The sequence below is a fragment of the Tripterygium wilfordii genome, chromosome 7, assembly GCF_013401445.1.
Source record: "Tripterygium wilfordii isolate XIE 37 chromosome 7, ASM1340144v1, whole genome shotgun sequence".
Taxonomy (NCBI): domain Eukaryota; kingdom Viridiplantae; phylum Streptophyta; class Magnoliopsida; order Celastrales; family Celastraceae; genus Tripterygium; species Tripterygium wilfordii.
The window spans coordinates 14,342,690-14,366,328 of NC_052238.1; the positions used below are offsets into that span (position 1 = coordinate 14,342,690).

The 23,639-nt window shown below is 36.4% G+C and overlaps 4 protein-coding genes across 4 annotated transcripts; 3 read left to right on the top strand and 1 right to left on the bottom strand.

Annotated features, from left to right (window-relative positions):
- Positions 1-2,910: 2,910 nt before the first annotated feature.
- On the top strand, positions 2,911-7,017 carry LOC120002064 (reticulon-like protein B11). The gene is made up of 6 exons (XM_038850635.1): positions 2,911-3,071; positions 3,419-3,599; positions 3,871-4,012; positions 4,120-4,189; positions 4,291-4,460; positions 6,594-7,017. The coding sequence occupies exons 1-5, from the start codon at positions 3,011-3,013 to the stop codon at positions 4,458-4,460; spliced, it is 624 nt and encodes a 207-aa protein (XP_038706563.1). The 5' UTR covers positions 2,911-3,010; the 3' UTR covers positions 6,594-7,017.
- A 385-nt stretch (positions 7,018-7,402) lies between these two features.
- LOC120002062 (protein TIC 21, chloroplastic) lies at positions 7,403-11,737 on the bottom strand. Its single transcript, XM_038850633.1, has 4 exons — positions 11,367-11,737; positions 10,810-11,067; positions 9,023-9,226; positions 7,403-7,698 (listed from the first exon to the last, which is right to left on the bottom strand). Exons 1-4 carry the CDS (start codon positions 11,667-11,669, stop codon positions 7,585-7,587), a joined length of 879 nt encoding a protein of 292 aa, XP_038706561.1. The 5' UTR covers positions 11,670-11,737; the 3' UTR covers positions 7,403-7,584.
- Positions 11,738-11,986: 249 nt separating this feature from the next.
- Positions 11,987-14,518, top strand: LOC120002063 (probable carbohydrate esterase At4g34215). The gene is made up of 2 exons (XM_038850634.1): positions 11,987-12,563; positions 14,113-14,518. Exons 1-2 carry the CDS (start codon positions 12,027-12,029, stop codon positions 14,329-14,331), a joined length of 756 nt encoding a protein of 251 aa, XP_038706562.1. The 5' UTR covers positions 11,987-12,026; the 3' UTR covers positions 14,332-14,518.
- Positions 14,519-20,003: 5,485 nt separating this feature from the next.
- LOC120002630 (D-3-phosphoglycerate dehydrogenase 1, chloroplastic-like) lies at positions 20,004-23,261 on the top strand (the record flags this gene model as incomplete). The annotated part of the gene is made up of 5 exons (XM_038851391.1): positions 20,004-20,469; positions 20,980-21,356; positions 21,428-21,538; positions 21,646-21,741; positions 22,473-23,261. Coding segments are annotated over 5 exons (1,722 nt in total), but the record flags the coding sequence as incomplete, so codon positions are not given.
- Positions 23,262-23,639: the final 378 nt, after the last annotated feature.

Here is a 23,639-nt window from a genome sequence, read left to right on the forward strand (position 1 = left end):
AGTGATCTGTCGTTTTATGTCAAACGCTCTGCAGTTTTGAGGAATAAGTTATAACGGAACGGAGTGGGAGTAATTTAACAACCAACAATTAATTAATAATTTCAATTAAAAAAAAAACTACTACGAAAAGATAAGGCATAAAAAGGAATCGTAACTGCATTTCCGTTGGTATTCAAATTTTCCACGGTCAAATGGTCAACGCACTGAATCTGGTAGGACACGCATGCGTGGCCAACAAACAAAATACTACTACGAAAACGAAAGAAGGACGAAACGTGTTTCATACAAATTTCAAATTTGACCAAATACGTCCCACTTTGCTTGTTCGTTTTTTAAAAGGGTAAGTGAATAATACGTCCACCTTACAATTCATTAAAAAAATCCTATAATATATGATGAGAAATAAAATAAAATAGTGAGTCTATATGCATGCATGTAATGTAGGTTATATGTCCAAGACCTTGAGGTTCAGAGTTTCATTCTCACCAGTTATTGAGATTTTGGTATTTTTCATCCGTTATGGTGGTATTTATGCTTCTCGGACATGACTTAGTGTGTGTGGTCTATGAGTCTTTAAAAAAAAAAAATTTATTTATGATACTCTTTTTTTCCATAGTAAAGTGGAGGACGGGGACTTGATTACTTGAACCCCATGACTTTGTAGTGCTTCGAATGGATGAATTTGTGCACCGATCATATCAATCTTATCTATATTCAGATAATCATTGGAACTTGGAAGTATTTGGCTAAAATTTAAATATCGCATATTACTAAAAAATATGACTCTTGTAATTAATTTTTTCAGTCAAAACATTTTTAATAGACAATATAGACAACTCATTTAACATTTCGTGTGAATACTATAATATTAACATTTTAGTATTTTTTTCAAAAATATGGGGCCTTAATGATATGGGAGACCTGGGTGACAATCCGTCTAACCCGCCCTCAGGGACGCTCTGGAGCTACACATGATAGACAACAATCGATAAAATCATCAAAAGGAATTAATCTAGGTAGCTATATATTAAAATAAAACATTCGCAGGATACAAATTACACAAACACACACACAAGCAACGGTGAAAAAGAGACATAATATTCTAATAAAAACCCTATCTTCACAAAATATGTTTAATTACCACCCATGTTATATTGTTATTGGGTTTTGGTATTTGTCGGCTTCAAAGTGAATTGGATTATGAAGTATTTCATGAACAAATCAGTGTTAAAAATAGGATGTACACGTGAGATGTGGAAGGACCAACTAAGGAGGTTTTGTTTGTTGAGATATTAATAAATATGACTTGGTGACTTAATGATTAATTTCCCAAAAATAATGTACAATATGCTCAAGGCTTTGACTCCTTGTGACATTAATTTGTCATCCAACAAAGTCCAAGTTGGTGACACAATCTAAGTTAGGTAAAGCGTTGAATGAGATTATATTAACTGTTGACTGAAAAATAATTGAGACTAAAATTGATGTGATGGGAGATTTTTTTTAATACCTAAACCCCATTGGAAGTAGGCCTGGGACTGAGTCGGTTGGTTATCGGCCCAACCCGACAAACTGACTTTTGAGGATTTTTAAAATCATTGTTGGCCCGATCTTTTTAAAGTCGGTTGCAATATGGGTCGGTTGTTGGTGACATCCGCTCTATACAATTCTGATTCTCAGATATGTAATTCTGTATATGAGTGTATATGTATATCAGACTACTGAAAAAGTCTGAAATAAATCAAATAATCATGAATTCAAGATTCAAAATTATCAAATAAGTAATAATCAATGGGTAGGTTTCCATTACCGGTTCGACACTATGGGTCGGTTAACGATACAATACCGACCGCCGATAATGGGTCGATTAACCGATAATGGTTGATAATTCCGACCCAGTCCCCGCCCTAATAGGAAGACCATTACAATTTTTTAACCAAATAATGATATCATAAAAGTTTGTCATTTTAATATCTCATATGACCCTAAATTAGGGCCATCAAGGCTGCGTGTATAGAAGTTTTACATCAGATGACAGAGTAAGTTAGGTTAAAACTCAATGTATGACTACAAAGATATTACTCTTGATGAGAATCAAAACTCAAGACCACATGAGTTCATACGTTTTAACCCCAAATCTCATAGAGTTTCATGGGAATTGAATCCAAAACATCTGAATCTTGGCGGAATAGGCTTACTGTGGACGATCCCCAATTTTCATTTTTTTTATAGGACACTAGGATCTAACTTTACACGTTGTATAAGTTATAAGAAACAGTAAACTCTTGCTCCTTTGCATATATACACAGTGTGCGTTGACATAACATGCAACGTCTCTGTTGTTTAATCTTCAATTCTGCATAGCCCACAAGTAATTAATTTGACTTGAGAAGTATACGTACATAGCCACCCTATTGATAGCATTGTGTCAACTTGGCATTTTCTTAAACTTTTCATAACCGGAAAATAATCACAAACCCCACCATTTAGCAGTGGTTAGAGTATTATTTTTCAATGACTAGATAATTATATACATTTTCAGATAATAAAATTGTCGTATTCTTGGAAAACAAGCATATCAAATATACCATTAATTTTTCAACATATATTTTATGAAATATATAAAAGAAAACTCCTTGAAAGAAACATAAGAAAATTATGTATTTTTTCTAAAATTTATTTATTTTTTCTTGAAACATACAGTGTATTAATTAAAAAATTGATAAAAAAATTCAAAAAAATCAAAAGTCAATTCTCCAAAAAAATTTCAAAATCAAAGCTTATTGAGGAAAAAAAAGGCTTTGGGACTGCATCAATGAGGCCCACCCCAGATTTTGGGCCAAATGGGCCGATTCAAGCCAGCCATCCAGGGCGTTACCCACAATTGCTAGTTTTACATTTACCGACTGGTTCTTGATCAGTGATCACTACCGTTTGTATTCTGTCCGCCTTCTTTCTTTCTCTCTCTCGATCATCGAATCTTTGTTGTAGAAAGCCCTAATTGATCGCAATGGGAGAATCAAATACTAATTGTCGAATTTCTGTCCATCAAGCTCTCGGTGGTGGTTCAGGTCCACTCTCTTTCTCTCTCCCTCAATACATGTATTTTCAGTCGATACTACATATGTGCCTATGAACAACGTCTGTGTGTATGTAATGATGTATATATGCATCGCATGTGTGCAAACGCAAAGCAAATTTCTGTCGTTGATTTCCATTCGACATGGATCTGTTTCTTGATTGATACATGATCGAATTCCTTCTTCTCTATTCCAGGGAAAAAACTTTTTTCTTGTTTTCTTGTCTTCTTTTTGGATTCGTGAAGTTTAAATGTTTAATTCTCTCTTCTGTTTAGATTTATAGAATTAAAGAATGCTTAAATGGTGTTTCAACATATGTTTGATGTTAATTTTGATAGTTGCTGATGTGCTGTTGTGGAAGAGATGGGGTGGAGCGTTGTTGACTCTTGGCTCTGCAACAACTCTTTGGTTCCTCTTCGAGCGAGCCGGTTACAATCTATTGTCTTTTGTGGCCAATGTTCTGTTACTGCTTGTTGTAATACTCTTCGTCTGGGCTAAATCTGCTACATTACTCAACAGGTTTTCTCCTTTTGCATTTTCCATTGCTTTAATTAGTTTGTAATATCCAGGGTTTCTGGATTATACTTTTGCTTTTGTATGTTTAACTAAAAATTAGTGCAAGTCCTCTTTTACTAATATCTATTGTGATATAATTGAAAGAGGAAACACTTGGTGAAAAGTCATTTCAAATTGAGTATGACTTATTTGGCAAAATTTTCAAGATTCTTAGTGAAATGTGTTGGATGGATTATGTTTTATTGGTGATAAATCGTTGGATCTCCTGATTCAGACCCTTGCCGCCCATACCTAATCTGGAGATTTCTGAGGATACTGTCGCCAAGGCTTCTGGTGTGACTCGAGTATATATCAATTATGCATTGTCAATCGCACATGATATTGCAATCGAAAGAAATTTCAAACTTTTCCTCCAGGTTAAACGCGAGTCTCTCTCTCTTGCTCTATCTGCAAGAAACTGGAAATTTTCATATATGTTTAATTTAAAAATGGTTGGATTCTGAATTTGTATTTGTTATTTCAGGTTGCCATATGCCTATGGTTGGGATCTTATATTGGTGGTCTATGCAACTTCCTCACTCTGGTCTATGTTGGTAAGTTTTTTGCACCACTAACTTTATTCTTATGAAATCCATTTAAGATTTCCTTTGGCATTAATTTGCTTATGAGTTATGAGTCATGACAATTAATGCAGGGGTTCTTCTTTCCTTTTCACTACCGATGTTGTATGACAAGTACCAGGACTGGATTGATGAAAGGCTTTGCATCGTACGGAGATTCATTCAAACACAGTACATGAAAATTGATGATACAATACTAAAGAAGTTTCCAATGCCATTAAACAAGGAAAAAAAGACTCAGTAGGCAAGTATTTTTTCTCTATGTATCACTATCCGTTACTCAATAGTCACTAGCCCTATATAGAAACTTGATGAGTTCAAATTGATATGCGTTTCTGTGGTAACATGATTTCCTTAATGGTAATTGCGGCTCATAAGTTTAATCATTTGATCCCAAGTCTCATTAGTTTCAAGTAACTTATGTAACATCCATTGGTACTGCAACAACTGGACATCTTATCATAGAAAAGCAGGTGGCTAGGCATAGTTGCATTTGAATGATTATACAATGTTTCTTCTAATTTGTATCAAGACCCTGGTTCTTTATTGAAGAAATGAAATTGTTGTTTCCTGGTTTTGCTTCCTCAAACTGCTTCTGTTGAGGTGCTTGTGTTTCAAGTTTTTGAATTGGTGTCATGTTGTGCCATGTAAGGTACTACTTTCTATGATCTATGTTCTGATTTTTATCGTTGTTGTTGTTGCTATTGCTGTTGCAGTTCCATTTTTCGCCACCCTGTTAAAATTTTAATTTTTGTTTCCTCCTAAAACATAAAGACTTTTTATTAGCTATTTATCAAGGATTTACGATTCCCTTTGGGTCTAAAGTCACATTTTGGTGGACCAGGTTTTACCAACTTGATGTTTCATTGGCAATGATATACACTATATGTCTTTAGTTCTGTTCAATGGAAATTTACTACCATTTATGTTGTGGGTGTTGCATATCTACTCCTTTTCTGGCATTGAATATGGTATTAGGGCTGTATACAAATCAAGCTTAAATCTTTATATCCACCCTTGGGCTCTATTAGATTTGAAAACTTTTGACCTTTAATATGAATCTATAATTAGCTGGCTTGTGTGCTGGCGAACTGACCTTGATTTATTAACATTATTATTTGATGTTAATGTATATTAATGAACTTAAAAGAGCTATATAATTCAGTTTAAGAAACGAAAAATGAACAGTAACCTAAAAGTAAACATATCTACCTACCCGGAATATTCTTAGATACAAGCACAGTATGATACTGTTTACTAATTTTTGCATGGTTTACTTATTATCTACATGTTATTTCCTGACTTATGCAGAAATTGATTCTAACTTCAAGTAAATGTCAACAATATTACCGACGGCAGCCAAAATATACTTACAGATTTTTAAAGATTTACAATTACTGGCCATGGACCAACATGGTACCCCAACCCCTCCCTCACCCTCTAGTTTAGAGTTTTCAAATATATCTCCAAGAATTAACTCTTCTTATACTGTCAACTCCTCCCACTGCAGCCATAACTGGCAAGCCATCAAAGCAACACTTTTGCCACTCTGAATGTTTCTCTCATGGTTTGATTTGTTTAGGTAGCCTGCTTCTGCCTTTCTAAGATACCTTCCTATTTCTTCAGATTTGTTTTGTTGTTTTCAGATCTGCTAGTCAGTGTCTTGTTTCTGTCTTTTCGAGATACTGTTTGCATGTTCTTCATATCTGCTTTAATGTCTTCAAATTGACTTTTTTCCCCATTTAGGGAAGGAGCCCATTCTGTCTGTTAGACCAGAGTTCTTGCATATTTGGGGGGAAGTTTGCGGGACTTAGATGTGAGAACTGGGTAGTATTGTGCGAATTCGTTTTCACTTGTAGGTGTCCATATTTATTTTGAGGGCAGTGTCAGCTCTGGGAAGTATATTTTGAATTTTCTGCACTTTGTCCTTGTTTCTGTGCTTCTTCTCACATGCATTTAGTTCTAAGTTTGCTTAGATAGAGATAAATTGAAAATTTGTTCTGTTGAAGTGTAGAGTCCTCCTGCCCCCTTTGTTATTATCTAGCATGATTCAAATGCTCCAAGTCAAGCTTGAATGTGCTAGATTCAAATTCTCAAACTCGACAGAAAATGATGAACCGGATATTGAACTTGAGTTCAGTTATATTTACTTGTCAATTTTTCCAATATATTTTTTTTGTTAAAAAGATGTCCTTGCATGGTGTTTGACGTTGATTAAATTTTTTTTGGTGCTTGAATTCGTATCATCTGAAAGGCCAAGTTGATTTCAATTGGTGCTCATTTGTAAATATATTGCATATGTAAATTATTTGGTTCTTAGGGTTGGAAAATTTTCCCAGGAAGTTAATGAAGTAATGAAAGGAAGTGCATTGTGCAGGATTCCAGGTGTTGAGCGGTGTGGAGATTTTTGTTTCCTGCCTTGGAAGTCTCAGGTTTCTATTGACCCCAATAGCTTCTAGCCTTCTACACGTTTGACTGACAGTATCTAGTTTCATTATTTTCATTTCCTATTTTCTCCACGAGGCATCCAAAATATAAGTTGATTAGCATTGGAGGTTATACTTGAAAATTTTGCTTACTGATGAAGTCCTTTGTTGTTGGAGGGAAGATAAGCGTGAATGAAATCCATTTTACAGATGCTTTGGCGTGCACGTTCTTTGTAGTTGGCTTTCTGTCATCAGAACTACTTTGTTATGAGGTTTCTTGTTATGTACATTGCATGTGTGATGGATATCCCGGAGTAACATGTTTCTTTGGGTTTTTTTTTTTCAATGAGAACCAAAAAATGCTGTGTTAGATCAGTTCGCACGCTAAATGGTTCTGTTTTATTAGCCAATTTTAGTTCCCAACCAGAGTCCGTGAATCTTGTGGTATTTCAACGCATTCATTGTGGTTATACTACTTAGTACTAACATAGTTTGGAATTTCTTTTAGATGTAGTGAAATTTCATAAGACAATTAGATTTTATATGATGCTAGGTTGAGAAAAATGCATCGCAATGATATGAAAAGCGTATTGTTCTACATGTGCGGCAAGTTTTCTGTGCTTTTTGGTGTACAGAAAATGAACCAGAGAGCAACTGAATCAAAAATGGCATTTGCTTTATTGAATCAGCAAATAGGTGGTTCTCATTGTGAAGCGTGCCGCTGAACTCTCATGTTCACCTGGGAAAAAAAAAACTTACAGAAATGGTGGCATTGGACTGTATATGGAGTTTATAATTATAGGGTGAAAGTGCAAAAGCAGTCTCTTCAATCTTGTGCAGAAGTGAAAGAAAGAATTTCACTCTTAAAACAAATATGGCTACAAAATCATTCTATCACCCGAAATTCCAACACACATTTGATTACTCCAAAGGGAAAGAGATTTACGCAGCACGGGGAACTGCAATGCTTTCTCCAGGTGGCAGTGTTACTGAGCGCAGCAACTCCAACGAAAAAACAAGCCCCAGGAAATGAGAGAGGATGGTGTTCGCGGATGCCTGCATAGGTAGAGCAGATGATAAGTCAATAACAAAACCTTCTCCACCAGGGCTACATTCTTAAAATTATGCACCAATTGATGCAGGTTGGGGTAGCTACAACTATTACGATAACCTGAGACTGCCCTATTCATTAAAAATTGAATTCCGTTTCAGCTTCTCAACTTGGGGGCTTACATATGGAGAGTTTCTAAGCATATTTAATTGGCCCCAGGACCTTCACCAAGCAAATTACCAGAAACCTTGAGGTCAGACAACCTTTCTACCACCATTCTGCAAGTCCATATTTTTAAAAGTTTTCTTTGCTTTCTTTTACTTTCTAACTATATAATTGGAGTAAGCTATGTAGTATTAGAATTACAGTTTAACGCTTTCCACGACACATTCTTATTCTAGGTAATTCCTATTTTCCATCAAAAACATTTTCCTTCAACCCAATGCTATTAGTTTCCACAGGATGGGAAGAATAATTGGTCTACAAGTTGGCAACACTCTGACGAGAGAAATACACAGTTAAGCGGCCACCAAGATCTCACGAGATATTGACAATTGGATTTAAATCAAAGGAAGAGAACTTCTGTCATAGCACATCCAAACTTTTCCTCCTGTAAGTTAAAATGAAGCTTCTATATGTCTGCTATACATGATGCAGTGATGTACAATACGAGACGATGGACTGTTGAAAAAGAACAAGCCTAAAAAATAACTGCAACAGAAAATAGGATATTGTGCTTTATGTATGGCACCACAAAGAAGGATATAAAAAGAAACGAGACAGTTCAATCTAGCTCGTGATAACTCCCATTGAAGATAAAATGAAAGGAAATCATCTTAGCATGCACAACAAAGAGATGTTGGGGTCATGGTGTTGAAAATCAAGAAAATTCAAGATTACTAAAAAGCGAACAGGGAGACCAGAGACCAAAGAAGAATCGAATAAAACTAATTAAAAATATATATAGACTCCATAAGCTTAGTAGAGGGAGTAGTTGTGGATCAAAATGAATTCTGTAGCAATAGGAGTGCCTGTGTGATGGATTCCAATTAATCTCATGGATTCATGTATCCAGCCAAAATTTATTTGGGATTATGGCTTTGATGATGATGATGATAATTACTATTAATATGTTGTTCCTAATTTTGTTAAAGAATAAGAGAGCTTATAATCTGACAGAAGCTAAGTTACATTGACAAAACCAAACTAGCTTAAGTTGTTGTCACTAAAGCCCCTCATGCGATTTTTTTTAATAGACCAAATTATTATTGAAGGGCTCCAAGGAAAATCTATAATAATATAAGATTAAAGTAGGAACTACAGGATCACCTGCACCAAGAATACATCCAATGCAAGAACCGGCTTGTAGCCGGGAGCGATTCCCTGATAGTACGGATTTGCTGAGGAGGTGAGAGCCTTTGCAACCAATGTTCCAACTGTCGCTTGCATGCCAAGAATTGCAGCCCCCATTCCCAAAATATTTAATATGATTCCATTTTTCAAGCTTTTCATAACATCAGCACGAGGAGGAGCCTAGAAAACAAGCCATGACTTCAAAATACAAGAAACACTTAAAATCACATTTTCAGTTCATTTCGCGAGACAAGCCTAACTTACATATACATCAAATCATAATTCAAACTCGACACTCAAAAGAAACTTATTCATCCGTTTTTGGTCAATCATATCTGGATGGTCAGAAGAAATTAACTGCATAATGCAAGGAAAAACACAAGAGATGAAAGCTAATAACTCAGTTGACATGTAAAGTCCTGAAAGTTAGTAGTCCTTAAAAACAAACTAATTAGGCTTACGGAAATTCCTAGCACCAAAGATGATGTGTGTTTGTTCAAAAGTGCTTCTCATTTACAAAAAGAACAACAATGATAGCATCAATTAACTGCTAAGTGCTAGCCGAAGCATTTTCAAACAACTTAAGTTTTCAAATTTCAAGTCATCATAAAGTTTTAGAGAGGAAAAGATAATGATGCCTTAATATTGAGCCCGCTGGTCCTTTTATGAGAAGTAAAACATGTTTATTACTGATAGCATCAAGGAGCTGCAATCCTCTAAACCCTACAAGAACAAAGTGTATTTATTCATTTACAAATGTTGCTATCACTTACAATGTCATCCCCACCAATTATCCTTTAGCATCCCCATCGGTAATTCCTACTGATCAAACACTCTTGTTCCTCTCCTTCCATGTCCTTCACAAATCAATGAAAGGAATTAAGTCAATGATTTCTTTCTTATTTCTGGAGCCGCTATTAAAGAACTTAGCTTTTCATCTCTTTGGCATAAAACCAGGAAGGACATGATATACACTGGCAAAGTTGAAAAGGAGCTATTAATAAGAGGGAGCTTCTCTGTTTAATATATATTTTCTACAAATTTTCAAGCCTTTTTTCAGATAGAATCTCAGATTCCCAAATTTCTTTTATACTGGACTTTCGCTCCCAGAGAGCCCAAGATGATGAACCACAAGGGATCTACCTTATGACCTATCATTCTTACCATACAAGGAGAGAACATTTTCCCACATCCCATCACTCTTGATAGAACCACATTTCCTTAATAAACTGTCAGAAGGAAAGGAGGAAAACGGAAAACTAAAGGAGATTTATACAAGAAATTCAAGCACACGGTCAACCTTTGTGTTACACTTTTACAAACCTAATTTACCCGAACAACTCAATAAAAAGAATTAAAAAAACAATTTGCATCAATGACAGAGTCTGCACCATCATATTTTTATTTGAATGAAGAAAGGTAAGTGCTGCAGACCACAAAATACAGGGGAATACCACACAAATGAGGTTTATATTTATGGATATATGGTTCAACCAAAATCCAAAATCCATTAACTGCAGATCAGAATTTCTGTTAACAAGACCCAACAATATGAATAAACAACATAGTTCCTTCATTCACACCACTGCAAAAAGGAAAGCAGGAAAAAAAAAAGAAAAAAAAAACTAAACTTTATTCATAATTATAATACTTTTGGAGCCATCAACAGTTCTAATTCTTTCCTTGCACCAAAATCAACTAGCAAAAAGTAACATCCAGTATGAAGCACCTTAACATTGAGGAGTTAAGTTGTGATGAGATACCTTGGAAGGATCGTTAGCAGTTTTCCGTAACTTATCTGAGAGCCGGATATAACCAAACGACCAAAACACAGATATAAATGCAGCTGCGATACTACCACCAGTAGCATAAAACGTAGCAGGAGACGAGATCTTCCCAGTGACAACAACTGAAAATGAAAGAATGACAGCAGACACCACAGTGCATACTAGTTGTCCCCAAAATCCTAAATTACCTAGCCGCTTGAAATATCTTGAAGTGTTCTCTAGTCTCTTAGATACCTAGAACCATTCAAAAATACATAAAAATCACAATTTGATAAATGAACCAAATATTCTAGCAGATAATTCAAATACTCAGATGATTTAACAAATCCCATTTGGCTCAATCATTTTTCATAACTATGAAACCTACAGAATTGCTACCATAATGGCTATTTTAACCACACACTACATTTATAAAGTTGCACTTTTACTGTATACCCATCCATGCCAAAAGAACCAAAAATTTCTTGTATGACAAACCAATTGACTTGATGAAAATTCATAAGAAAAAATATACAAAAATGAGAAGAGAGAACCTGAGCAAGCTTCGCTTTCTCTGCATCATCATTTGGGGCTGTTGATGTAGGCGAAATTGGTGAGGAAGCAATTTTAGTAGAGGAGAGTAGCTTTGATCCTCTGCTGTAAACAGCATCGCGACGCAATGTAGTAAATGACAGCGATTCGGCTGGTTTAAGTAAAGAGAGTGAATTCGAAGGGAAGAGAGCGAGATTAGAGGTGGAATTAGAGGAAAGTCGCCGCTGAAGGACGGAGGAACTCGACGCGATGTGCGGCAACGATGGTGTGCCGGTGCTAGTCCCCAGCAACAGCAGCGGTTGCATCTTCGGAAGCCGAAGTAGAGAATGAGGTGCAGAAGCCGAGAGCAGCTGATGCTTTCCCCTTCTTTTCGGCCTTGAAACTTGAAAAATGCATTCTATGGGCCGTCTAGTTTGGGCCGACGGGCCCCGGACAATAAAAGGCCGAACTTAATCAACATTCATAGTGGGCCTAAATCTATTCCAATAGGCCAATATAAAGAAGATTATCTTCGGAACCCGGAAGTTAGACGTCAGAACCCGACCCGTTTGAGAAGGTTCTAGGTAGTTTCCATCACTGTCCTATCAATAATGAATACCCAAACCGATACATCGCATCTTTAAATTCAACTCCGAGCCGATCGAGATGTGAGAAAACTTTCCATGGAAACAGCAATCAAACATATTTTCATTCTCTCCGGCCAAAGCAACATGGCCGGTCGCGGCGGCGTAATTAGAGCCCAGGACCACCACCAGCACTGGGACGGAATTGTCCCACTCGAATGCCAACCCCACACCAACACACACCGCCTGTCCGCTACTCTTCATTGGGAGCAGGCGTGTGAGCCGCTACACGCCGACATAGACGCCAAAAAGGTCTGTGGAGTAGGGCCTGGCATGTCCTTCTCGAACTCAATCAGAGGCCATTGCGGGGAAGAGGTGGTGGTGGGGCTAGTTCCGTGCGCGGTGGGAGGCACCGCCATCAAAGAGTGGGCGCGTGGGGAGCACTTGTACGAGTCGATGGTGAAGAGAGCTAAATATAGTATCAAAGACGGAGGGGAGATCAAGGCTTTGTTATGGTACCAAGGAGAGAGTGACACGTCGAGTGCGCATGATGCTGAGGCGTACCAGGTGAACATGGAGAGGCTCATTAAGAATGTGAGGGAAGACCTTAATTTGCCTTCGCTCCCCTTCATTCAGGTTAGAAACGAATTAATAATTTTTATGTTAGTTTGGATCAAGGTTCGCATGGCTTTGTTGGAATTATGTCTTTATTCGTGGATGCATTTGATCGAGCGATTTAATTGATTTTTAATTTATATGAAAAAGCTTGGAAAAAATTGACCTTAGACGAACCTAATATGTTATTAGGTGTTCGAGGAACTAAAAATTAACCGTTGAATTAAAGTGTTATTTTAATTTTTATGATATTATATTTTATGATTTTTGTAATAAATTTTATTATTAAAATTAATATATTTTAATGTTTGTATTAATAAAAATTACTAATTAATAAAGTTGGACATGTTTTGTATAAAATGATTTATTAATAAAATATTTAAATTTAATAAAATGACTTAATTTATATATTGTTAAGTATAATAATAATATAAAAAATTGTTAATAATATTATATTTTACTTATTTTATTATAAATATTTTTATTTTACTATCTTAATATTAATAATTTTATTTTATAGTGGGGCCATGTTAGTTTTTTGAAAAATGAATTTATTAAATTATAATGGCCCTTCTACAATTTTCTTTTAAAAAAATATTATAGGCAGATCCAACGGAATCTCCCAAATGGAGCTTCTATTTAGCAGCGATTCGCTGGTGGAACTCACTTGTTTAGTGAGTGGAGTGGATCCGTTGTGCCAGACGCCTCAACAAACACGCTGTATGTAGCTTCCTCTCAACTTTTTGAACTGAGACATTTCGACTCTTTTTGGTAGAGCGGAAAGTTTGATTTTCAATGCTAAGGGAAATGCTGTAGAAAAAAAAAAACTGAGCTTAAAACTGTAAAATATGTTGTGAGGTGTTTGGTGAATTAAAATCTAACACTAGCGGAAAAGTTGTTGAATTAAAGTATTATAATATTAATAATTATGATTTTATATTAAAATTTGTTATTAAAGTTGATATTAAATTTAATATAATAAATATTTTTTTTATTAAAATTAATTTAAGGTATAAATTATTAAATATTTTTATATAAAAATTAAAATATTTTTATATAAAAATTAAAATGATTATAATAAATTTTTTTATTATAATATGATTTTTATAATAAATTTTGTTATTATAATATGACTTTTAATCTTCAATTTAATTAAACAAATATAATTTATAACATGTTAAATTGAATTTATATAATATAACATGTTAAATTGAATTTATTACATTTATTGTATTTTCAATTCATCATTAAAACTATTAAAGTATTTTTATTTTATTTGTATAAATATAATAATCACGTGAGGCCACACTGTTAAACTGTAACATCATGTGGGCCCCACCTAAGAAAATAAAAAATAAAAAAAAAAAGATCAACGTTTCCGTTGTCTATAAGCTCCTAGGAGCTTTTTTATTTTTAGCGGATCTGCTGTCTATTAGACGGTGGATCCGCTATTTCCATTGCACCGGAAATGGTCAGCGTTTGGTGCAGCGGATACTGCACCAAACAGGCAGTTCATCTTTAACCTCTATGTCTCTAATGCTCTGATTTGGATTTGGATTTGGATTTGTAGGTGGCAATTGCATCAGGTGATAAAAAATACATGGAAAAAATAAGAGAAGCACAGCTGGGCATTAAGCTTCCAAATGTGGCGTGCGTGGATGCTAAGGGATTGTCGCTCAAGGAGGACAACCTTCACCTGACTACTGAGGCCCAAGTTCAGTTGGGCCACATGCTGGCCCATGCATACCTTCACCATTTTGGACCCTCAAATCCTCCGCATGTTGCTTGACTTCCCACATTTGGGTTGGCTGCCATTGGAGACTGCTAGTGATTTGGTTTGCCAACTACAAATAATATTTTACCAGCAGTTCCATTTCATCTTAAATTTTAAGTCTGGACCAAATGTTCACGTCAACTTTGTTTGTTATGAGGAAGCATGAGTTTTTGGGTTATATAATCTCAGAATCATGATGAAATTTTCTTGATCCATATGAACACCCAATAGAACCAATGTTGTCGAGAATTCATGACAGTTGGATGAGAAGAACCATATTTCATTTCTATAGAAGACGATGTGATGAAAAAACCATATGTATTCCTTGTTGAACAGAACAAAGATTGTAGACTATATCTACAAACCAAATCAGCAAAACTTAAAAGCTATATGGAAGAGGAGGAGATGGTGGTCTCATCCTCCTCAGATATGAGAGAAATTTTGGTTGAGAGAAAATTCGAGTGTGTATTAAATAAATTTTGTTGTCTTATACAATAATCAACAAAAACATGCGTGTTAGATAAGTACAACAAAATTTTTAATACGAGCTTACAACAAATGAAGGCAACCACTCTTTTGGAAGAAAATTTATATCTTATTTGTCAAAACTATCACACATCGGATTGGCATAACTCAATCGAGTGGCATATCACTAAATTTTTTAGGGTTTATATCATAGATTCATGATGTAATAATTCTCGTACGTGTATAAGAGTCTACGAATAGCTTAGTTTATGCAAGTAGAAGATCGATCCTAGGGAGACTAATCTAATCTAATTATTATTCCTAACGTGATGTATGTTTGAGAATTGATGAATGAATGGAAATTGAATAATGACTCTAATAAAAACTAGCAAAGAAGTAAAAAAATCAATTTTTGTCTTACCAAGAAGAGAAGAATATTAAGGTAATGAGTTCACCTAAAAATCCTATCACTATTATTCGTGTAGTTCAAAACCATTAAGAACTTGGTTTCTATTACTAAGAAAATACCCAGGTAGTACGTTCACACAATATATATTGATGAAACCAAAATGACCTCCTCTCAAAACTCACCACGTGTCTTAACAACTGGCATAAAGGGTGAACATCAAAGGACGAGTACACTAGGATGAGCATCCAAGAAGGGAGGAGGAGAGCTCTTTAGCAAGACCGAAAAGCCACCCTTGGTATGCCATCCGAGCGCACATGTTCATCATCCCAAAGAGCATATATGCTCATTATCCTGAAGAACACACATGCTCTATAAGAGGACCAAGAGTCCTTGAGAGCATCAAAGTAGGGCGAGAAGAATAGCTCTTCAGTATGACTGAAGAGCCACCCTTAGTACCCCGCCAAGCATACATTGCTCGATCTAATGAAGATACCATGCCCCGGTGTGAAAGGGCCCAGAAGAAAAGGCATACAAAGGAGGAGGAGAAGAGCACGTCTGCAGGACAGATGAGCCTTCCCTCTGAACCTCAACCAAGCTTCTATGCTCGGTATGAAGAGCACGCCCACATTTATGGGCTCATAAAGAGATCAGTTATGAGTGGAGTAAATGTTGGGTCCACTAACCCACAATCTCAGTAGTTAATGTCGAGAGACCCATAATCTTCCATAACTGCTCTCTTCTAGCTACTATAAAGGGGACCCCCGCCTCAGGTACACATTCTACACTCTTGCACTCAGGCAAACATAATAACAATTTGAGAGAAGAGAGCTCCGAACGAGAGCACTCTCCCTTTTTGATTGTTTACTGACTTGGGCGTCGAAAAGGGCCCCCCGAGCACACCTTCGAGGCCCCCCATAGCATACATGCTTACTTGTGTAGATCTTTCTTTGGAGCGACCATGACAAGCTTCAGCATAGCACAACATGGTATAGCATAGCACAGCTCGACATAGCATAGCGCAATATAGTGTACCATAGCATCTCTTGACTTCAACCCTAGGATGACGCTCTTTGAACCGAAGACAATTTTGGACGTCACCATATATGAATATGAATCAAGTATGAAATTAAGAATGGAGACAAACCAAACCAAGTTGAGGTTTCGCCACTGACCTTAAAATGATTAACTGCCTGCTTCTCTTGTGCTTGCAACTTCTACAGTTTCACCTCTTAGGCCTCCTTGATTACACACGAGTAGCATTACAACTACAAGTGTATAGCGAACCAAAAACTAGATGGAACTCTCTTTCAAGAACACGAAATATAAGAGGAAACAAATGAAGAGAAGCTGATTGGAAGTGTGTAATTTGCAGAGAATGGAACTATGGAAGTGCTCTTTATATAGGAGAAATATATGAGAAAATGTGGCCACCAGAAGCAAAAAAACCAGGGCAGTCGTATATTTTCCTGCTATATCAATGGTATGAGTTGGTCAAAATTAAAAATATGGAGTAGACTTGACCCTTAATTACAGTTAGATGAGTCTAATTGAACAATTAGTTTGTGGCCAATCAATCAAACAATCAATAATCTTTAAGCATGAAAATTAATGACAAGAATTATTGAGTTATAATCATGTATTCATCAAATAAAATAACTTACAATATTCATACCAGACTACATTACACCCTAGCAATTAGGTTTAGTTACACCCATCATCCAAGAAGAAAAAATAAATCTAAAATAAAATACATAAAGAGAAGATGAAAAAACCCCATTGAGATTGATGGAACTGAAATTGGGAAGAAAACATTGAATCCTTGAACTCTTGCCTAAGCTTGAAGAGAAGAACAAAAATTACTGCCCAAAAACCCAGAAAAAGAATATGTCGTTCTAATTTTCGTAGCCCCTTCTATATATTATGATTTAGAAATAGGAAACCCACAAAATAGAAAATTATAGATTTTCCTCGCCTGGGCCCATAATTGTTCTTTTGTCTCCGCAGGTGATTTCTGGCCCACTCAAGCGCTGGTGGGTGCTCGGGCGGCCTCCAAAAATCTTCTTGATGCAAATTTAGTTGTTTCTCCACTTTTTCACTCTATATCTTCGCACCAACTCTCCCGCAATAGAAATACAAGAAGCTCGAATAATATCAACTCAACATCATCAAAAATTATCGAGAACGTATGCAGAAATACATACAAAAGTGTGATAAAACATATGCACATCAATTGAGGAATATAGACGTCAATATAAAAATACATTAATGATACTTCGAACTAATAAGAAAATACATAGTGGGCTGGGTGGGCTTTGTTGTGTCAAGATAGAGTTAGGAGGACTAGGTCAAAGTGGGGTTCTTCCGTCATTTAGTGGAATGTGTGAGATTTTTTTATTATCTTAATGGACTAGATCAAAGTGGTGTGTGGGACACTTAATTTGCCGTGTGAGTTTTTTTTTTTAATTTAATATTATTATTGAGTATCTTAGTGGACTAAGAGTTTTTTTTTTAGAGGGCCTATATATCAACTCATACTAGGATTAGTGAAAAATTTATTGGGTCATTGATGCCCATGCCCACCCAATGCCCATAGAGTCTGTCTGCCTCTGAAAAAAATTCAAAAAAATCTTAATGGACTAGATCAAAGTGGTGTGTGGGTCACTTGATTTGCTGTGTGAGTTTTTTTTTTTAATTTAATATTATTATTGAGTATCTTAATGAACTGGGAATTTTTTTGAGAGGGCCTATATATCGACTCATATTAGGATTAGTGAAAAATTTATTGGGTCATTAAGGCCCGTGCCCACCCAACGCCCATAGAGTCTGTCTGCCTCTGAAAAGAATTCAAAAAAATTGATACGAGTTTATGGTATAAAGCAGACAATATTTTTAATATGTTTAGATTTGTTGTTTCAACAATATTCATTAGATTTGGCAATACAAAGTGGCGTATTAAGGGCAACTCCAACAAAGGATGCATGTAAGTATGTAAAATCCTAACCGCCAATATGCATTCTCATTTTTTAGTTTTTATCATTCCAACAGTGTTCTCATCGCAGTATGTAAATTTGTATTTTCTCAAATGAGTTCCCAAATATACAAACTCAAAGAGGAGAGAGAGTGAGTATGCATATTTTTCAGAGAGTAAAAGTGAGTTAGTTAATTTAGGAACCATTATTGGATTGAAGAGTTTTTCAGAGTTTGTAAATGAGTATGTAAACCATTTTGAAGTATGCATAGTAAACATTTGAAAACTCATTTTACATATCATTGTTGGAGATGCTCTAACAATTCAAACAATCAATTTCATTAGATTTGACAATACAAAGTGCCTTTTCGGGGCCCACGCCAACTGCACATACTGAATATAGTAATATACTTATTTTGGATCCTACTATTTCTGTCTCTCACCTACCATATTTTCTCAACGGACGTGACTTCAGAGCGCGTCATACCATGTTCTGCAGGAACTCCGAATCCCTTGAAATTTCGACTTCACTTAGAAAATTGAAGATTAATGTTACGTTTGGTTGGGCAGTTCCGGTCGGAATGGAATGCTCAATTCTCATCCTGGTCAAATTCTTGTGTTCGGTTTCACAGTACAATTTGGAATGGAATGACGTATTCCGTTCCTCACGGTTGCAATTCTTGCCTGAATGGGACAGTGTTCCTACCATAATTCATTCATCAACCAAACATTATAATTTTTGGAATTCCCATTCTTGTTCTTATTCCCGTTCCTACGATTAACCAAACATAGAGTAAGAGTATTTTTGAATTGTGAGATTTGTAAAAAAGGAAGAGTAAGAAAAATGAATTTTCTCTCAATTATGTTTTTTGAGTAGTTTAGAAAAAAAATAAATAGAGGAATTTGAAGATAATTGGGGGAAGATTTTATTAAAATGTTGTCAAAATACTTCCTTCTAAAATAGTCATTTGGACGGAAGGGATATCTTAATTAAGTTTTTTATAAGTTAAACTTATTTCATCCTTTGAACATAATATTTTAAAATAAAAATAAGGATAAATTAATAAATTAAACTAATTTATTTATTTTTCTTTATTTTATTATGACTATCCAAATAAGAGACATGACAAATCTTTCTTTTCTTTTTTATCTACCCAAACAAGATAGAAGAAAACAAAAATTATACCTTCTATTCTCTTTCCTTCTCTTTCGTCTTTTCCATTCTTTCCCCTCTCCCAAATTCCTCAATTCAAAATATTACACCGTAAATTTTCTATCAAGGAAAATGATGATTAGTGCCCTTATGACAATAAGTATGAAAAAAGTGAATTAAAATCTTAAAAAAATGTATTAAAGTTTAAAAAACCGGGTGAGATAGTGTTCATAACATATAACATACTATAATCAATCCTTAACAAGTATCTTTAGCACAACAGTTATCAATACCCTTCTATCAAATATAATAAGTGCAGTACATACCCCTGCACTGCAGGAACTCCGAATCCCTTTTTAATTTCGACTCTTTTTTTACAATATAATTGTTATTAATACTAATGATTTACCCTACATTTTTTCATGATAAATCTTATAAATGACTGATATAGGGGGGTTGGTACTTGGTAGCTTAATTAAGTAGATTAACCAAAGTGAGAAATAATAAAATCTTCACACACACCCACACTCACCCTGCACCACGTACGCACACGCGCTTCCCCCTTCTCCCTCTTTTCCGCCCGCTCCCAATCGTCTGGAGCCGCGCGTGAACTCTCACTTCCCAATCATTAAACCTTCTATATTCTCTGTCTCATAACCACCAACCCCCCGCGTACCATTAAAACCCCCCCTCCCCCTCCAGATCTCCCTCACACCCCAAAATCCCCCGTTGAGGTTACACATTCATTGAAATCGGGAAAAATGTCCGCCGCTCTTGATGGTAAGCCCACCGTCCTCGTCTCCGAGAAGCTCGGTGAAGCTGGGCTAGCTCTTCTCAAGGAGTTTGCTAATGTGGATTGTTCTTATAACCTCTCCCCTGAAGAGCTCAACGCCAAGATCTCGTCCTGCGATGCTTTGATCGTGCGGAGCGGCACTAAGGTGACTCGTCAGGTGTTCGAATCATCTGGAGGGAAGTTGAAGGTGGTTGGTAGGGCCGGTGTGGGGATTGACAATGTGGACCTGGCCGCCGCGACTGAGCATGGATGCTTGGTTGTCAACGCCCCCACGGCCAACACGGTAGCTGCAGCGGAACACGGGATTGCTCTCTTGACGAGCATGGCGAGGAACGTTGCTCAGTCCGATGCATCCATGAAGGCTGGTAAGTGACTTTCTGCAGTGCTCTGTATTTTTTTCAATTATGTTATTGTGTTTATTTATTCGTGGCTTCTAGAAGGGTTCAGTTCAAACTTCAAAGTTCTTTTTAATTTAAAAAGCTGAAAACTTTGTCCAATGAACTTTTTCTATATCAATTCAGGGATGTCCATTCAACATATGAAAGGGAATGGTATTGGTATGAAACCATTATCAATTCTAGATAGACCTTCATCATACCAATTCTAATGTGCATAATTTAAAATAACCAAATAACCCTGAATTATTCAGGGTACTGGTTTTGAAGAGGAAATCTCTTTTAAAGTCTTCACAAGAAGTGGTGAATCAATTTTGAGGATGTTGAAATTACCATATATATGTGAAAGTAAGGTTCAGTCATTCCATGAATTTGAATATACATCAGTATTTGATGCGTGGTGAATGTTTTGTGTGGAGGTTGGCTTCATTTTTGTACTTCAGAAGCATAAAAAATGTGAGTATTTTTGATATAATATAGGAAAATGGCAAAGGAACAAATACGTAGGTGTTTCCCTTGTTGGCAAAACGCTTGCTGTCATGGGTTTCGGGAAGGTTGGAACAGAGCTTGCTCGACGTGCGAAGGGGCTTGGTATGCATGTCGTTGCACATGATCCTTATGCTCCAGCAGACCGAGCACGTGCAGTAGGTGTAGAACTTGTGGGCTTTGATGAAGCTTTAGCGACTGCAGATTTTATCTCTCTGCATATGCCCCTTACTCCGACAACATTAAAAATTCTCAATGATGAAACTTTTGCAAAGATGAAGAAAGGTGTCCGAATTGTCAATGTTGCTCGTGGAGGAGTGATTGATGAAGAAGCTCTTGTGCGGGCACTGGATGCTGGAATTGTTGCTCAGGTATGAAGCTAATCCGATTGCGATTGATTTCTTTCCATTATCTCGTACATGTACTTAAAACCTTGTTGCAGGCTGCGCTTGATGTTTTCTCGGTGGAGCCTCCACCACAAGACAGCAAGTTGGTGCAGCATGAAAGAGTAACTCTGACTCCACATCTTGGTGCCAGCACTATTGAAGCTCAGGTTTGTTGCATTGAATGTCACCAATTTAATGTGGTGATGTTTCATTCCTTTTTCCTCACTCCCTTCTAAACTATGGTATGATGCGACTTTTTGGTTGTCATGTGCAGGAAGGAGTGGCTATTGAAATTGCTGAAGCTGTTGTTGGAGCATTGAAAGGGGAACTTTCTTCTACTGCGGTCAATGCACCCATGGTGCCTGCTGAGGTATATGCATGGAATATTTCTCTCGTAAAATAAGTTTTAGTACATATAACCATTCTTGTCTTGTTTAAGTAGCTCTTTCAATGTCATGAATCTATTACTCCTTTCATGCTGGAAAAATCACTAGACTTTTCGACTAGAGTATTTTTTATGTGCTTACCGTAAAGGTTTATGATACCAGTTGCATTCAAAATAAAAGGTTTATGATACCAGTTGATCCTTTTGTGTTTTTACTTCTTTTGTTCATGGAAAAATGTTCTTCCAAAATATTTGGGTGAAATGTGGCTAAACAAGAATTTTCTGTTACAATAAAACGAAGAGCTGAAAGCTAATTACTGGAAAGGTTCCTTGATGGGTGTAGATCTCAAATCTTAAGCGAATTGAAGCAATTTTGTGAATTTGTAAATTCAAAAGCTGGGCTTCAGTTTTCAAAATATAATTTCCTCAAGCTAGCTACAATGCTACATGGTCTACATTTTCATCATTACCATGAAACCTTTTTCCAGGCGAAAAAGAAAGAAGTAAAAGGTAACTGTCTTGAGAAAGAGAAATGTGTGCACACAAAAGTTTTCCAGGAAAAGTAGTTACTGGTGGTTCTTCTTGTTGTACTTGAACAAGAAGGTGCTGTTTATTGGGGGCTGCAAAGTTTTTGGTCATGGTTTAGACAGTCATAATTTTTGCTTGAGCTGAAGATTTGGAGATTGCAACTTATTGTTATCATTTCCTTATTGCAGGTTCTGACAGAGCTGAAGCCATTTGTCATCCTTGCGGAGAAGCTTGGGAGACTAGCCGTGCAATTAGTGGCAGGTGGAAGTGGTGTCAAAACTGTCAAAGTTACTTATGCTTCATCTAGAGGCCCTGATGACCTCGACACAAGGGTTCTACGTGCCATGATTACTAAGGGTTTAGTTGAGCCCATTTCCAGCATCTTTGTGAATCTGGTGAATGCTGATTTCACTGCCAAACAGAGGGGACTTAGAATAGCTGAAGAACGAGTCCTGCTAGAAGGCTCGCCTGAGAATCCTCTCGAGTCCATCAAGGTTCAGATTGCCAATGTGGAATCAAAATTTGAAAGTGCCATTTCAGAGTCTGGGGACATAACTCTGGAGGGACGAGTGAAGGATGGAGTACCCCATCTGACCAAAATTGGATCTTTTCAGGTGGATTTGAGCTTGGAAGGCAGTCTTATACTCTGCAGACAGGTTGATCAGCCAGGTATGATTGGCAAGGTCGGAACCATTCTGGGGTCGGAGAATGTGAATGTCAGCTTCATGAGTGTTGGAAGAATTGCTCCAAGTAAGAAAGCCGTGATGGCAATTGGCGTGGACGACGAACCTAGCAAAGAAACTTTGAAGAAGATTGGAGATATCTCTGCAATTGAAGAGTTTGTTTTCCTAAAATCGTAGTGCAGCATTGCCCCTGTTTCATTTATATTATTATTTCATGAAACATTTACTCTCCATTTGAGAGTCTCTCGATTTGTCTTTGAGCGCAAAAGAATAAATCCTGCTCAAGAGAAATAATCCAGCTTAGCAATTAAGCGTGTTATTTTTTAGCTTGTCCTGTTATTTTGTGGATGATACAGCTTTCATGTATGCATTGCTAACCTTCTTTGCTGCAACTTTTGTGGCTAACATCCATGGTGACTGGTGAGCGGCATGTTGCCACTGCACAAGGGGGAATAGCCATTGGCCACCCAAATGCGTATACACAAGGATACCGAGACATGCGAAAGAAAACAATACTACTTGCTCTCTTTATAATGTTTAGAAAATTTTACATTGATACTCCAGGAAAACCAACTTCTTGAAAATATTTTTATTGGCTTGGGTTTGTTTGGATACATAAAATAAAATTAGTAAAACAAAATTTATAAAAAAAGAAAGTCGTTCTAAAAAAAC